General features: G+C 52.9%; 1 protein-coding gene across 1 annotated transcript in view; it reads right to left on the bottom strand.

Annotated features, from left to right (window-relative positions):
- Positions 1–987: 987 nt before the first annotated feature.
- The window catches only part of LOC116957920 (uncharacterized), a 43,357-nt gene continuing 27,373 nt past the window's right edge, over positions 988–16,971 (bottom strand). Inside the window, exons 7-8 of the mRNA XM_032980374.2 lie at positions 13,768–13,996; positions 988–11,206 (exon numbers count right to left, since the gene is read on the bottom strand). Coding sequence (XP_032836265.2) covers positions 10,179–11,206; positions 13,768–13,996 — 1,257 coding nt within the window. The 3' untranslated portion in view covers positions 988–10,178. The remainder of the gene's footprint in view (positions 11,207–13,767; positions 13,997–16,971) is intronic.

The following is a 16,971-nucleotide window of genomic DNA, read 5'->3' as shown; positions in this document are numbered from 1 at the left end:
ACCATCGGATACCGTGGCAGTACGATCGGACGCGGTCACAGGACGGTCAAAATCGTGGAAACGATCAGTACCGTCACCAGGTTGGCGCCAAGGAACCCCGGCGATCGGTCGCGGTAATGGGAATGCAAATCGGAAGGACGGCAACAAACACGGAGGATCGGCAATCGGCGGTCACGGACAACGCTAAGCCCACGTCGTCGTTAATTTGGGGGTTAGATAAACAGAAGAAGCCCTCATCAAGTCTTAATGATGCTGATCGGTTCCACGAAGCCGGACGTCAAGTGATTTTGGTCGTTAAGCGAGTATAGGAAATCCACGTTCAATTCTTAATTCGTTCCGGTAGCATCAAAAGTGACCCGTTTTCACCCGAAAGACGTACTTGATGGTATCTAAACAGTGGATGTTAATACACAACAGGTACTAACAACATGAGAAAACACACAGCATTGAAAGGAACTTGGTTAATCAATGCATTCATATTCACTGTAGCTACGACAGCCCATCGTGAACGGGGGAATGGTCGGTAATGGAATACATTGGGCTCCATGGAAGTCCGTCATTAAGTTACGAGTTGTTAACAGGAGTTCTGCAAAGGTGTCTCTCGTTAAACCCATGCCACCTCCACCACTGCCACCACCCACCAATCAGTGAGGGGGTTTGGGGGCCGTCCATAAATGACGTCACGCGATTTTGGACGATTTTTGACCCCCCCTCCCTTGTCACATGACGTCACAAAAAGTCAGAACCCCCCTCAAATGACGTCACAACGCTCTGCCATCCCCCCCCCTCCCCAACAAAAAAATATGAATAAAACATTCTACAAATCGCTTTAAACTATTGTTGTCATTGTAGTTGCGGTATTTAATGTGGCGCTGCACTCTGATGTTGTAGGAGAAAACATTTATTAAAAAGTTTATTTAATTAAGTAGAACGCGTTGCCTGTATTTATTTACGGTTGTGAATTTTGACGTGACGTCACATTTCTCAAACCCCCCTCCCCCCCCCCCCCCCGCTAGGTGCGTGACGTCATTTATGGACAGCCCCATAAGTGGCACGGAGCGACAACTGGGACATCGGCAGCAACAATCCCCGACTCAAATCGCAGTCCCGGCAGTCACCCAGGAAAACGATCGGACGCCACCCGGCAAGATTCCGCCCGCCGAGGAAACATCGGCTCACGGGTGTGGGGGGAGCAAATCCGGCGTTCCGACAAATCGCAGTACAACAGAGGGTCATCTCACACACACACGCACGCACATCCATCGGAACGCCATCGGAACCCCCCCCCCCACGCCGCCGCAAGCAAAGATCTCAACGCGCGTTATCGATTGCCACCAACGGGTAAAAACTACGCCCACAGCTACAATCGGACGCCGTGCAAATCGGATGCATGGAATCATCAACACGCCGTCAAAATACCGCCGGATACAGGAATAATTATTGTCCTTAAATGACGTCACGCGATTGTGGACGATTTTGTGAGCCCCCTCCCCCCCAACACTCGTCACACGACGTCACAAAGTCAGACACCACCCTCAAGTATGCCGTCACAAATGTCTGACCCCCCCCCCTCCCCTCAAATATGACGTCACAAATGTCTGACCCCCCCACCCTAAAATATGACGTCACAAATGTCTGACCCCCTCCCACCCCCCCCCCAGGTGCGTGACGTCATTTATGGACGGCCCCTTATCAGATCAAATCTGGCACACAATCAAGTGACCACCATCCACAGTGACTACAGAGACACCATCGATCGGAGAAACAATCAGGAACAATCAGGAACAATCAGGAACAATCAGAAACAATCAGGAACAATCAGAAACAATCAGGAACAATCAGAAACAATCAGGAACAATCAAGAACAATCAGAAACAATCAGGAACAATCAGGAACAATCAATCAGAAACAATCAGGAACAATCAGGAACAATCAGAAACAATCAGGAACAATCAGGAACAATCAGAAACAATCAGGAACAATCAGAAACAATCAGGAACAATCAGGAACAATCAGAAACAATCAGGAACAATCAGAAACAATCAGGAACAATCAGAAACAATCAGGAACAATCAGGAGTGCAATCATGACGACAGTCGCGTCTACCATGGGAAACGCAACGAGTCAATCGCTGCCCGTCGATTTTTGGTTGGTACAAAAAAGTATAAAATTATTTCATCTTTATAATTGGTCGCCGCTCTCTGATCGGCCATCCACAACCGTGGCTCTCATGGTATTGTCACCCAGACAACACCGTGACTAACACCCTGACAACACCCATACCCTGACAACACCGTGACTAACAACAACTACACCCTGACAAGACTGAACACAGTCAGGAAACACAGTGACAGCTTCACCCACAAACGATGCAGACGATTGGCAACACCCTGACAACACCCTAACAACACCCTGATAACACCAACACCCTGACAACACCCTGACACCCACACCCTGACTAACACCCTGACTAACACCCACACCCTGACTAACACCCTGACAACACCCACACCCTGATTAACACCCTGACAACACCCACACCCTGACAACACCCTGACTAGCACCCACACCCTGACTAGCACCCACACCCTGAAAACACCCTAACACCCACAGCCTGACTAACACCCTGACTAACACCCACAGCCTGACTAACACCCTAACACCCACACCCTGAAAACACCCTGACTAAAACCCACACCATAACACCCTGACAACACCCTGACAACACCAACACCCTGACAACACCGTGACAACACCCTGACTAACACCAACACCCTGACTAACACCCACACCCTGACAACACCCTGACTAACACCAACACCCTAACACCCACACCCTGACAACACCCTGTCTAGCACCCACACCCTGACAACACCCACACCCTGACAACACCCTAACACCCACACCATGACAACACCCTAACACTCACACCCTGACAACACCCACACCATGACAACACCCTGACTAACACCCACACCCTGACAACACCCTAACACCCACACCCTGATAACACCCTAACACCCACACCCTGACTAACACCCTGACAACACCCTAACACCCAGACACCCTGACAAACACCCACACCCTGACAACACCCTGACTAACACCCGCACCCTGACTAACACCCTGACTAACACCCGCACCCTGACAACACCCACACCCTGACAACACCCTGACTAACACCCGCACCCTGACTAACACCCTGACTAACACCCACACCCTGACAACACCCTGACTAACACCCACACCCTGACTTAACACCCTGACCATCACCAAACACCCCCCCCCCCCGGACAACCCTGATGACACAAGGGGCGTGGACAACACCCCGCCAACACCGTGACTGACAACCCACCTACACCGTCGTCAACACCGCAAACGCCCCGGAACGCCCCGGAACGCCCCGACACCACGAACAGGGCACGAACAACCAGCGCGGCACAGCCACAAAACACCGCGCCACGTCCACCGACAACCCCCAAACCACCACCACCACCACCACCACCCACCCCACCGTAACACAACAGGCGGAAACGGTCCTCAGAAAAGACTGAAACACAAAAACAACCTTTGAACTTTGGGATGTCGTGACGGGGTTCGGATCATTTTAAAAGACCGATCGGAAGAGAGAGAGAACCCCCACCACCACCACCACAACACAACATATTTGTGCGATTATAAATATTTTGACACAATTAGCACCCCACCTTGATTGTAATGAGGGTAGTTAGCCGGTGTGGTGGTGTTTTGTTGTTGTTGTTATGCTACACCGATGTGTGTGTGTCTACATCAAGGTGCACATGGCCTGGCACGAGCGTCGTGGCGATGTCACCGCCACTTAGTGGCGAATGGCGGTTGTTGTTGTTGTTGGTGATGGTCGTGGTTAGAATTATTGTGAATGTCGTAGTGGTGATAATGGTGATAATGGTGGTAGCAGTGGTCGTGATGGAGGCGTTCGCGGTGATGAAAGTGGTGGTGTTGATGATGATTACGCTCTGTAACGCAATTTTTGTTCCTGGGCAGCAAGGGTTACTTCGCAATTGCTTATGCCTACAAAGTATAGAAAATGTTGCGTGTACCGGCACAATTGCGTTCCCGTTTGTGTACTTGTCAGAGTGAGGGGTGGGGGGTGGTGAGGATAGAGGAAGTCACTCTAAAGAGCACCCCCATGGGAAGTTGCCCCCTTGCCAGCGAAGACCCTCCCCGTTGTCCGCCGTCTGCGTGTTCATCCGCCTTCACGGGATGACCGATGAAACGCGCGCCCCTGAGATGTTGGCACGAATTAAAGACTCCCCCCACCCCAACCTCCACTCAAGCGCAAATTAACGATCCCAACAAACAAGGAAAAATTAACGGTTATCACATCACTCATTGGTTTTTTTTTCCGGTTAAGTCGCGTACGTAGAAATACCAATAAAATTAGACGAAAGTAAATCAATCGCGACGTTTTCGAGAGCAACACCTGATGAAGATCGCTTGCGTGGCGGTCGAAACGTCGCGAATTATTCATTTTAGTAGAATTTTATTGGTATTTCTACGTACGTGACTTCACCGAAGAAAAAACCAATGAGTAATTTATGCAGCCACGAAAGCTTTAATTCTTGGTTATCACATTGTCGTTCTGGCGAAATGCTCATCGGACGTAAACTAAACTATGCGGATTAAACCACGAGCGAAACTAATTTCATTTTACCAAGGTAAGGCTCTGCAGCCGTTTTTCAAATGCGCACCTGGCTTGCACCAACGACGGCTCACAGAGACACGGAGATGCATCGAGACCCACAGAGACACACTGCAACTCAGAGACCCATAGACTAAACTATAAACTAAACTAGTTCTTATTTTACCACTGAAACCCCCACTGAGCTGCAATTGCAGCCCTTCTTCAGAAGCAATCTGGCTATCACAAACGATAGCTCAACGAAGTGGGATCATCGTCATGTGGAAATCCATAGCAGCAGCCAAATAACTCTAAACACATAGAGACACATGGAGACACATATAGATATATAATCTGGAAATCCATAGCAGTAGCCAAATAATAATTTATAGAGGCCCATAGAGACGCATAGAGGCCCATATAGATACATAGAGGCCCATAGAGACGCATAGAGGCCCATATAGATACATCGAGACACAGAGATACAGAGGCCCATAGAGACACATAGATACATAGAGGCCCATAGAGACACATAGAGACACATATAGATACATAGAGGCCCATAGAGATGCATAGAGGCCCATAGAGACACATAGAGACACATAGATACATAGAGACCCATATAGATACATAGAGACACATAGAGATGCATAGAGACCCATAGAGATGCATAGAGGCCCATATAGATACAAAGAGACACATATAGATACAGAGGCCCATAGAGACACAGATAGATACATAGAGACACATATAGATACAGATACATAGAGACACATATAGATACAGAGACCCATATAGATGCATAGAGGCCCATATAGATACATAGAGACACATATAGATACATAGAGGCCCATAGACACACACAGAGACACATATAGAGACACATATAGATACATTGAGGCCCATATAGATGCATAGAGGCCCATATAGATGCATAGAGGCCCATATAGATACATAGAGGCCCATAGAGACACATAGAGACACATAGATACATAGAGACCCATATAGATACATAGAGGCCCATTGGCGAAACTAAACAATTTCTTATTTTACTGGCGTGGAAATGTGCGGCAGATAAATACCCTCGATGCATGTTTCTGAATGTGGAGGGGAGAAAACCGGATGACTCGGGGGGGGGGGGGGAAATCCACACGACCACGGGGCGAGAGACGCGAAAACTCCAAATTTACAGCAGACATCAGGGTCGGGACCGAACCAATGACCTCCTGCATACCAGGCGAGGTAGTGCATCTCTCCCATCGTGCTCAAACCGAAGAAATGCACCGCTCCAGTGAAAACGAATTCCACGGTAGTTGCGATACCTTTACAACGGCGGGGCGGAGCTTGACTGACGTCCGATTGGCCGTCGCTCTGCTGTCATCCTCACTCAGTGGGCCGAGCTTAACGCTGCCCGGGCGGGGGGCCGGGAAATTGTTATCGTCACCGAGCCACGGGGGGGGGGGGGGGCGACTTAAATCGTTCGTTCCAAATCGAAAGAGGGAAATCGTCTCGAGCGATTCCTCCGATCGTTTATCGCGTCGAGCCTTCGATTGAACCTCGCGGGCCGGTAACCCCCGGGGCTCCCGCATAATGCCCACGGATGCGCAGTCATTTTCACCCTGTCGATGGTCGGCGAAGCGGCAATCGACCTCGCCCCCGCGGGCTGCGCACGACGGATGCACTGCACTGCACCCGTCCGTTCGGTTCCTGTCGGCGAAGTCACCGTCGGTACGAGATCAAATAAATTAAACCGCCACGTGATTTTAACACGGGCGAGCACCGTCATCGGCTAATTGTTCTCTTGCACGTGGTTGTCCCCAACCCAACCTGATGACGGGCTTGCTTGCGCGGTCGCGCCCGAAACGCCGCGATTTGATTTGATTTATTTTCTCTACCCCGCGTGGTGACTTCACCGAAAGAGCCAAAGGGTTACGGATACCCCTGCAGTCACGAAACCTTCAAATCTACGATGCACCGCCAAGGTGCGAGTAACCGCGGCGAGAGCGTTCAGGGTTTCGGCGATGACGATTTCGGATCCATTGGTTTTACCCCCCCCCCCCCAACACAGTCGCGGAGTGAAGTTACACAACCCCCTGGGGAAAAAAATAAAAAATAGTGTCCCAGAAGTTAACATATTTCATCGCCTCGGCCATTTTGTATTATCTGGTACCCACCCAGGGTACTGCCATGAGGATAATTTCACAAAACTGTACGACGGCAGGGAAACGGAAGCGTTGGGGCAAGTGGCTGTATCGTGGCGAGCAGCAGCGGCAGCGGCTACGAAGGGTCACGACCGTGGCAACACGAAGTGAGGTGGCTTAGCCAGAAAACCATCTCCCCGAAGTGGCAACGCTCGCTCCACACCGCGCCAGGTACTCAGGACCGATTCAGACAATCGTCACCGGTGCCGGTGGCCGTGAGCGGGAATCGAACTCGGTGCCTCGGCCGCTGCCCCCCACCGAATTGGCGTCAGCATGGGATCGAGCGTCTCCCCCTCGCTCATGCGCAATGGGTTTCTGTTAGCGAGTAGCAGCAGCAGCACTGGGGTACAGACAGAGGGGGTGGGTGGCCAGCACCATCAGACAAAGATCCCCCCTGTGTAGCCTGCAACAGGCTGTTGGGGCAAGTGCTGTTACACACACACAGACAAAGATCCCCTGTGTAGCCTGTAACAGGCTGTTGGGGCAAGTGCTGTTACACACACACAGATAAAGATCCCCTGTGTAGCCTGTAACAGGCTGTTGGGGCAAGTGCTGTTAGCGATCAGCAGCTATGAAGGCCGGCACGGCACAGGAGGGGGTGGGTGGCCAGCAACCACGCCCGGCCACCTTTGTCTCCCCAGTGGCGATGTCTACCACACACCATGACACACACACACACCCACCGGGGTACAACAACAGGCACCACCACCGCCCAACTGAGGTACGTTTTGCTGTTTAGCAGCTGCAAATCAGATCGGACCGGTCTCCCTCTAGATACACTCCGACGGGAGAGAGGGGGGGAAAAAACGCCCGAATCGACACAATTGCCTTGCACAGTTCATATAACATATATACAGTGCGGTTTGGTACAGTGCACATCCGTGCGGCAGGGAAGTGCCTTGTACAGTAAGTGCCTTGTACAGTAAGTGCCTTGTGTACAGTGCGCGCCCACTGTTCGGTGCCCTACCGTGCGTGGTGCGCCTTGTACAGTGCACGTCGAGGTATAGTTATGGTACAGTGTTATCTTGCACAACACGTTAAGCGATGATTTTGGTCGTTAAGTGAGTAATTGGAAATGCACGGTTAAGGGCTTAATTTTCTCCGATAGCATCGGAAGTTACCTCCGTTTTTCACGCTAAAAAAAACCTACGTAATTTATATTTGAAGAATGAATATTAATTACACAAATATATACTGAAAACAGAATGAACACATACTATGCAAAGAAACGTGGTTAATCGATGCATTCATTCATATTTACTATACCTACAACAGCCCGTCGTTAACAGGGGAATGGTTGGTAAGCGAATACATTGAGCTTTACGGAGCCACTACACTACTATATACTACACTATACACTACACTATACACTACTATACACTACCATACACTATACACTACACTATACACTACCATACACTATACACTACTATACACTACTATACACTACACACTATACACTACTATACACTATACACTACACACTATACACTACACTATACACTACTATACACTACACTATACACTACTATACACTACACTATATACTACTACACACTGAGCTCTATGCAGGCCCTACACTACACTATACACTACTATACACTACACTATACACTAATACACACTGAGCACTATGCAGGCCCTACACTACACTATACAATACACACTACACTATACACTACTACACACTGCGCTCTATGTAGGCACTACACTATACACTACACTATACACTACACACTGAGCTCTATGCAGGCACTACACAACACTGTACACTACACTATACACTACACTATACACTACACACTGAGCTCTATGCAGGCACTACACTATACTATACACTACTATACACTACACTATACACTACTATACACTACACTATACACTTACTCAGTCGTTCATATGTAGAGGAGTATTTCTTTCATATAACCGATATATATGAGGGCTTCATTGGGGGTTATCGGTTGTCGCTAATAATAATACAAATGGTAAACGTTATTTTGTCAATATAAAAAAATAATAATTTATTATTACATCGGGAAATATTGTGTACTGTACTGCTCCTGAAAAAAAAATCTACTTTTTGTATCGATTGTTTTTACCAAAAACCACAGCAATACAATGCAACACAACAATGCAATAGCACAACAATACAATAAAACAATGCAACACCACACAACAATGCAACGCCACACAACAATGCAATACCACAATATAATACAACAATGCAATACCACAACAATGCAACGCCACACAACAATGCAACGCCACACAACAATGCAACGCCACACAACAATGCAATAACACAATACAATACAATGCAATACCACAACAATGCAACACCACACACCAATGCAACGCCACAAAACAATACCACAATACAAATAGAGCAATGCAATACCACACAACAATGAAACACCACACAACAATACAAATGCCACAACAATAGAACACATACCACAATTACCCATACAAGCACAACTATCATTACAATACAATACCACACAACAGCTGCCTTGGATTCCAGATCCAAGGCAGTGGCCGGACGCTGATAGTGGACCAGGCATTCTGCTTGACCCTTGCAGAGACCCAGGAGATTCCAGGGGTAACTTGTAAACTTGATGCCACGGTGGCTAGGAGATGTTGACTACCTCACCCGGTGACACAGCAGGTCGTGGGTTCGATCCCGGACCCTGACGCCTGCTGCTGTATATTTGGAGTTTGCGGTGTCTCTCTCTCCCTCCGTGGTCGCGAGGATTCTTCTCCGTTGCGATCCGGTTTTTCACATTTAGACTCAACGTCACGAATAAGTGGCTGCCGCTTCACGTCCTCAAGTTCCACGTTTTGATTTTTTTGTTTGTTACTTTTACTCCGACACTGAATTGTAAACCTGAAGTCACGGTGGCTCGGAAATGTTAACGCCCTCGCCCGGTATACAGGAGGTTGCGCGTTCAATCCCGGACCCTGACGCCTTCTGCGTATTTGGAGTCTGTGTCTCTCTCGCCCCCTGGTGGTACACGTGGATTTTTTTGTCAAGGTCCCGCGGTTTTTTTCCCGCCTTCACATTTAGAAGAAATGTTCATCACGCGTTTAGAGTATGTGGCTGTTGCTATGAATGTGCACGTGATGATGATGATGATGATCCATCACGTGGTTGAGCTGCTATCGTTTGTGATGGGCAGGCCGCTTCTGAAAACAGAGCTACATACGAGCTCAGTGGGGCCTTACGCCCTGGTAAAATAAAAAAAAATAGATAGTTGTATATTTGTAAGTTTAGTTTAATTGACTGGCTCCGAGAACTCTGGAATTCACGGCTGTGTTTAAATCCCGAGCGAGCGATCCGGCGTCTTCGGATCTGGGCTGCTCTCGAGGTCCGGCCCGGGTCGATTCACATCCAGGGCCGCGTTCTCTTTGAGATCTGGTTCTGGGATTTTATCCGGCTCCTGGTTTCCGGGAAATGGTTCCGAATTCCCTTCGCGATCCAATGCCGGGCTTTCGATCAGTCGCCCGTTTCCCTCGCGCTCCGGTTCCGGGTTTTCGGCCACTCCTGGATTCCCATCCGGCACCTGGGTTTCACTGGATCCCCGTCCCTGGTTTTCCTCACGATCCGGTGCTGGCTCCCGATCAGGTGCCGGGTTCCCTTTATGATCCTGTGCCGGGTTTTGACCGTGCTGCGGGTCTCCCTTGAAGTCCGGTTCCTGGCTCTCTTCACGAACTGGCTCCGGACTCTGATCCGGCGCCGGGTTTTGATCCGTTTGAGAGTCTCTCCCGACGTCCGGTTCCCGGCTCTCCCCTCGTCGAAGCGCCTCCGGGCTCCCTTCGCGATCCGACGCCGGGTTTTCACCGGCTTCCGTGTCTCCCACGACATCCGGTTCCGGGCTCTCTCCCGGCTCTCTCCGCGGCTCCGGGCTCCGATCCCCCGCCGGATCTTTATCCTCCTCCTCCTCCTCCTCATCGCCAAGACCCGGAGAGGTTTTCCCTTTACAATCCGGATCGGGATCCCGATCCGGCTCCCGGCTCCCCACCAATCGCAGAGTCTCCCCGCGTGCACCGCCCGCCGCCCTCTCGTCGGGAAGGGGCTCCGGGTTCTCGTTGTGATCAAGCTCCGCGTCTCCTGCGTCGTCGGCGCGCCCCGCGGGAGGACGACGCAGGAGTGCGACGACCGCCGCCCCGCCGGTCCCCGCGTCTCCCTCGCCGGCCGAGTCCCCCGACGGCCGTCGCCCTTGCCGGCCGAGGCGGCGGCGGTGAAACCACGGCACGGTGCTCAGCACCATGGCGCCCAGGAGCGGTGGCACGCCGGCCAGGTAGAAGGCGATGTCGTACGAGCCCAAGCGGTCTCGCAGGATGCCTTGGGTAGCGGGGGTGGGCGGGGTGGGCGAGCGGGGTGGGTGAGCGGGGTGGGCGAGCGGGGTGGGTGGGGTGGGTGAGTGGGGTGGGTGAGGGAGGGGTGAGCGGGGTGGGTGAGTGGGGAGGGTGAGGGAGGGGTGAGCGGGGTGGGTGAGTGGGGTGGGTGGGGTGGGTGAGTGGGGTGGGTGAGGGAGGGGTGGGTGGGGTGGGTGAGGGAGGGGTGGGTGAGTGGGGTGGGTGAGTGGGGTGGGTGAGGGGGTGAGGGAGGGGTGGGTGGGGTGGGTGAGTGGGGGGATGAGGGAGGGGTGAGTGGGGTGGGTGAGTGGGGAGGGTGAGGGAGGGGTGAGTGGGGGGGGGTGAGTGGGGTGGGTGAGTGGGGGTGAGGGAGGGGTGAGTGGGGTGGGTGAGTAGGGGGGTGAGGGAGGGGTGAGTGGGGGGGGGGGTGAGTGGGGTGGGTGAGTGGGGGGATGAGGAAGGGGTGAGTGGGGTGGGTGAGTGGGGTGGGTGAGTGGGGGGAGGGGTGAGTGGGGTGGGTGAGTGGGGTGGGTGAGTGGGGGGGGGGGTGAGTGGTAGGGTGAGGGAGGGGTGAGTGGGGTGGGTGAGTGGGGGGGTGAGGGAGGGGTGAGTTGGGTGGGAGAGCGGGGTGGGTGAGTGGGGTGGGTCAGTGGGGTGGGTGAGTGGTAGGGTGAGGGAGGGGTGAGCGGGGTGGGTGAGCGGGGTGGGTGAGCGGGGTGGGTGAGTGGGGTGGGTGAGCGGGGTGGGTGAGCGGGGTGGGTGAGTGGTAGGGTGAGGGAGGGGTGAGCGGGGTGGGTGAGTGGGGTGGGTGAGTGGTAGGGTGAGGGAGGGGTGAGCGGGGTGGGTGAGCGGGGTGGGTGAGGGTGAAGTAGACACGGGGAGTATGCGTGGAGAGGAGAGAGACGTGGGGAGTGGGAGTGAGGATGGACAGACAGGGGGTGGGGGAGAGAAACTTGGCTATACGAGGCACAACGAAGCAGTCCATCAATAGCGATCACAACGGACCAGACGTAGCCACTACTGCCACCACCACTACCACCACCATGACCACTATCACCTGGGCCAATCCAGGCGGGGACAGGCGGGGACACGCGGGGAGATGGGAGACACGGGGAGATTACGGGGGAGACACAGGGAGAAAGACACACGGAGAGAGAGACACACAGGGAAACACACACACACACGGGGACACACACACACACGGGGAGACACACACAACCGCCATTCGCCACTAAGTGGCGGTGACGTCACCACGACGCTTGTGCCAGGCCATGTGCACCCTGAGGCCACGTGAAGTGTCGAAGGCTCGCTGCTGGCAGGAGGTTACGGGACACACCCAGCAGGTGCTATGACTTGCCTAACCGATGCACCATCTGTGCCCCCTACTTTGCCAACTTGCTGTGCTTTAGCCACCCGGCGCTCCGCTCGTTGTTCTGAGCGTCGCTCCTCCGCCCTCCGTTGTTGTTGGAGGGCGACTGCCTCCAATTTGCGCAGTAGCCTCGCGGTGCACCTAGCCTGGCACTGCCCAGTAGCAGCGTCCTTCACGAGCCTCTCCATAGAGGCCGATCTTGACACCGCTGGTACCAGTCATCGGCAAGTCCACTCAGCTCCACATCCTCCTGTACCACATCACTCCATCTCTTCTCTAGCCCCACGCGCAAACATTCCCAAAACACACCACTACCACCACAACCACTACTACCACCACCACAAGCACTAACTACCACCATAACCACTACTACCACAACCACCATCATCACCACTCTCATTACCACCACTACCACTACCATCATCACCATCACCACCACCACAACCACCATCATCGCCACTCTCATTACCACCACTACCACTACCATCATCACCACCACCACTACCACAACCACCATCATCACCACTCTCATTACCACCACTACCATCATCACCACCACCACCACTACCACAACCACCATCATCATCACTCTCATTACCACCACTACCACTACCATCATCACCACTACCACAACCACCATCATCACCACTCTCAGTACCACCACTGCCACTACCATCATCACCACCACCACCACTACCAGAACCACCATCATCACCACTCTCATTACCACCACTAACACAACCACCATCATCACCACCACAACCACCATCATCACCACTCTCATTACCACCACTACCATCATCACCACCACCACCACCACTACCACAACCACCATCATCACCACTCTCATTACCACCACTACCATCATCACCACTACCACTACCATCATCACCACTCTCATTTCAACCACTACCATCATCACCACCACCACCACTACCACAACCACCATCATCACCACTCTCATTACCACCACTACCATCATCACCACTACCACTACCATCATCACCACCACAACCACCATCATCACCACTCTCATTACCACCACTACCATCATCACCACCACCACCACAAACACAACAACCACCACTACCTCCACAACACGACCACCGCCACCACCACCACGAATGAACGTAGGATGTACGCGAGGATTGTGACGACGTCTCCCGATTGCGGCGTACCGGCGATGGGGGGCCCTGCCGTCATGGGCACGGCCATCAGGCCCAGGAGGCCGCCGATGGCCTGCGAGGCGCTGGCCGGCCCCACCAGCTCGAAGGCGACGGGGGCCATGACGCAGATGAAGCAGCCATCCACGAGACCCATGGCGAGGCAGAGTGCGATGAGGGCAGCCCACGCGGGGCACAGGGGGAGCAGCATGGAGAACAACCCCATCAACACAAACGATATCACCTAGACACACGCACACACAGTGACACACACAGTGATACACACAGACGACAACAACCGCCATTCGCCACTAAGTGGCGGTGACGTCACCACGACGCTTGTGCCAGGCCATGTGCACCATGAGGCCACGTGAAGTGTCGAACGCTCGCTGGCAGGAGGTCACGGGGCAGACCCAGGTGCCACGGGTCGAATGACTAAGATGACTGGCTGGTGCGCCACCTGTGTCCCCTACTGTGCCAACCTGCTGTGCTTTAGCCACCCGGCGCTTTGCTCATTGTTGTGAGCGTCGCTCCTCCGCCTCCAACTGCCCAGTAGCGTCCTTCACGAGCCTCCTCCACAGAGGCCGATCTTGACACCGCTGGTACCAGTCATCGGCAAGTCCACTCAGCTCCACGTCCTCCTGTACCACATCACTCCATCTCTTCTCTAGCCCGTGCCGCGCCCGCTTAGCCCCCTCGATCCGGCCGAACAAAAGCTGTTTCGGCATGCAGTGGCTGGGCATGCGGGCTACATGATCCAGCCATCGCAGCCTTGCCTGCCGGAGGAGCTCACCGATGGGACCTTGTCCAGATCAAGGATTTTTGAGCTCACTACAAAATCCAGCCTGGTTAAACCCAGGATGGATCGTAGGCAGGCTAGCCTAAATGTTTCTAACCGGCGAAGATGTTACCGTTAGGGGGGTCCACGTTTCGCAAGCGTAGAGAAGGGAGGGAATGACCGTGGCCGAGAAGACCTGAAGCTTAGTGCGGAGTGACAGACCAGGTAGCTTCCACACAGCGTTACGCAACCGATGAAAAGATATTGCCGCTCGACTGATTCCGAGTGAGACCTCTGCTGTTAAACTGGAGCCGGTCATAAGCACACTGCCCAGGTATGGGAAACTCTCCACTCTCTCCACAACTGCCCCATCACCGATTGGGAGTTGTGGGGGTGGAGTGTCCGATGGTACAAAATACCCAGTCAGGTGCTTAGTTTTGGTGGGCCTGATGGTAAGGCCCCATTGTCTTAGTGGCACAATCTAGTCTCAGCAGCAGCGTCTCCAACTCCTCCTCTGAATGAGCAGCTATTACCAAATCATCGGCATACATAACGTGGTTGAGCAATAGGGAGCCATCCCTTGACCGCACCCGGGCATCGATCAGCCTCCCATTATATCTGTACCAAATGGAGATTCCCCCGGTACAGCTATTGAAGGCTTCATGAACTACGTGGACCAAATAGATGTTAAATAATGTGGGAGCCAGAGGACATCCCTGTCGCACCCCAAGGTGTACAGGGAATGGGCTCTGACTCCCAGCCACGTAGTTTTACCCGGGCCCGCTCACCATCATGAAGGTCCTTAATGATCGAAAGCAGAGGGTCAGGGACTCCAAAAGCACCACCAACAACAACCCAGAGCCCAGGCCTACTGATGGTATCATAGGCCTTGGCCAGGTCAATAAAGCAGAGATGTAGGTCTTGCTGGAATTCCCTACACCTCTGCTGTAGCAGACGGACAGAAAATATGGCATCTGTGCAGGACCGCCCTTTCCTGAAACCGCATTGGGGCTCCACAAGCCTCTCCTCAGCGTGCCTGGCAAGGCGATGTTGAATAATCCTTGCCAGGACCTTTCCCGGCCCACTGAGGAGTGAGATGCCCCTGTAGTTGTTACAGTCTGTGCGGTCCCCCTTCTTAAAGAGGGGGACCACCAGGGCATCCTTCCAATCCTGCGGAACCCGTCCAGTGGTCCAGACTGTTGTTATGATGTCATATAGGGCAGTCTGTGCACAAACGCCACCCTCCCTCAGCATTTCGCTTGGGAGATCATCTCTGCCCAGTGCCTTTCCTGGTCTCAGACTCTGGATCGCCTTCAGTCCTTCAACAGATGGCACCTCAGCCAGCCACTCACAGGGGGTGACTTCCTCCTCCAATATTTGAGCCTCAGCAGGGTCATCCCCACTTTGTCCGATGATGTTTTCCCGGCTGAGGGATTTCCCCTCCCCCAGTACCTCACAGAAATGCTCAGAAAATCTGCAAACCTGTTACTGGGGGTCGGAGATTGGATCACCGTTTTTTCCCCTAATGATGGTAATAGGTGTGGCGCTGTAGGTTACTTTTTTGATGGAGTTAAAGAGCTATTTGTGATCGCGGGCCACTGAGACAGACTCCATCTCCTCAGCAACCCGCGACCACCACCCATCCTTGCAGCGCCTCACGGCTCTCTGAACCTCCGAGCGAAGGCTGCGGTAAGCCTCCTCATTCTCTGACGTGGGATTCTGTAGTCGATGACAGTGGGCCTGTCGCTTTTTCTCAACCATCCTGAACACCTCCTCTGTCAGCCAGGGTCTCTGGGGAGGTCTGGACCGTGTACTCAAAGCAGCTATTGCAGCTGCATGAGCCACAGTCCTAAACCTCGCCCATTTCCCCTCGACATCAGGAGTGGGGGACGATGCCAACCCCAGCTGCAAGTGATGATGAAATTCTCACTTGCAACTTTCATCAGCTAGCTGAGACCAGGCCACTAAGGGTTTGAATGGGGTCCTGGGTGTACACCCACAACCGGAGTGGAAGAATGGCAGGCGCATCTTACAGATGACAAGTCGATGGTCAGTGGGCAGATCAGCTCCATGGTCCTGGTGTCAAGGACATGGGCCCGCATCCGCTGGTTTGTCACTGTAGTCCAGCAGGTGTTCTTGCTTGGACCTGGCATTCATCCATGAAGTGGTGTGGATGTGCCGATGCCGGAACAGTGTGTTGGTAATTACAAGCCCATGGGCTGCACAAAAATCTAGAAGCCTGCCATTGTTATTGAGCTGATCTGGCCCATGCCTTCCAATTACTCCAGACTAGGTGCCATCATCGTGACCAACTCGGGCATTGAAGTCACCCAAACAAGATAACTCTATCCCGAGGGGCCACTTTAGCTAGCACCTGTGACAGGAGGTCATAGCAGGCATCTGACTCATCGGCCTTGCCTGCATCCCTCCATGGATGTTCA

Source organism: Petromyzon marinus, chromosome 66 (assembly GCF_048934315.1).
Source record: "Petromyzon marinus isolate PM22_M1 ecotype Great Lakes invasive population chromosome 66, UKy_Petmar_22M1.pri1.0, whole genome shotgun sequence".
NCBI lineage: Eukaryota > Metazoa > Chordata > Hyperoartia > Petromyzontiformes > Petromyzontidae > Petromyzon > Petromyzon marinus.
This window is presented reverse-complemented; position numbering and strand designations above follow the sequence as displayed.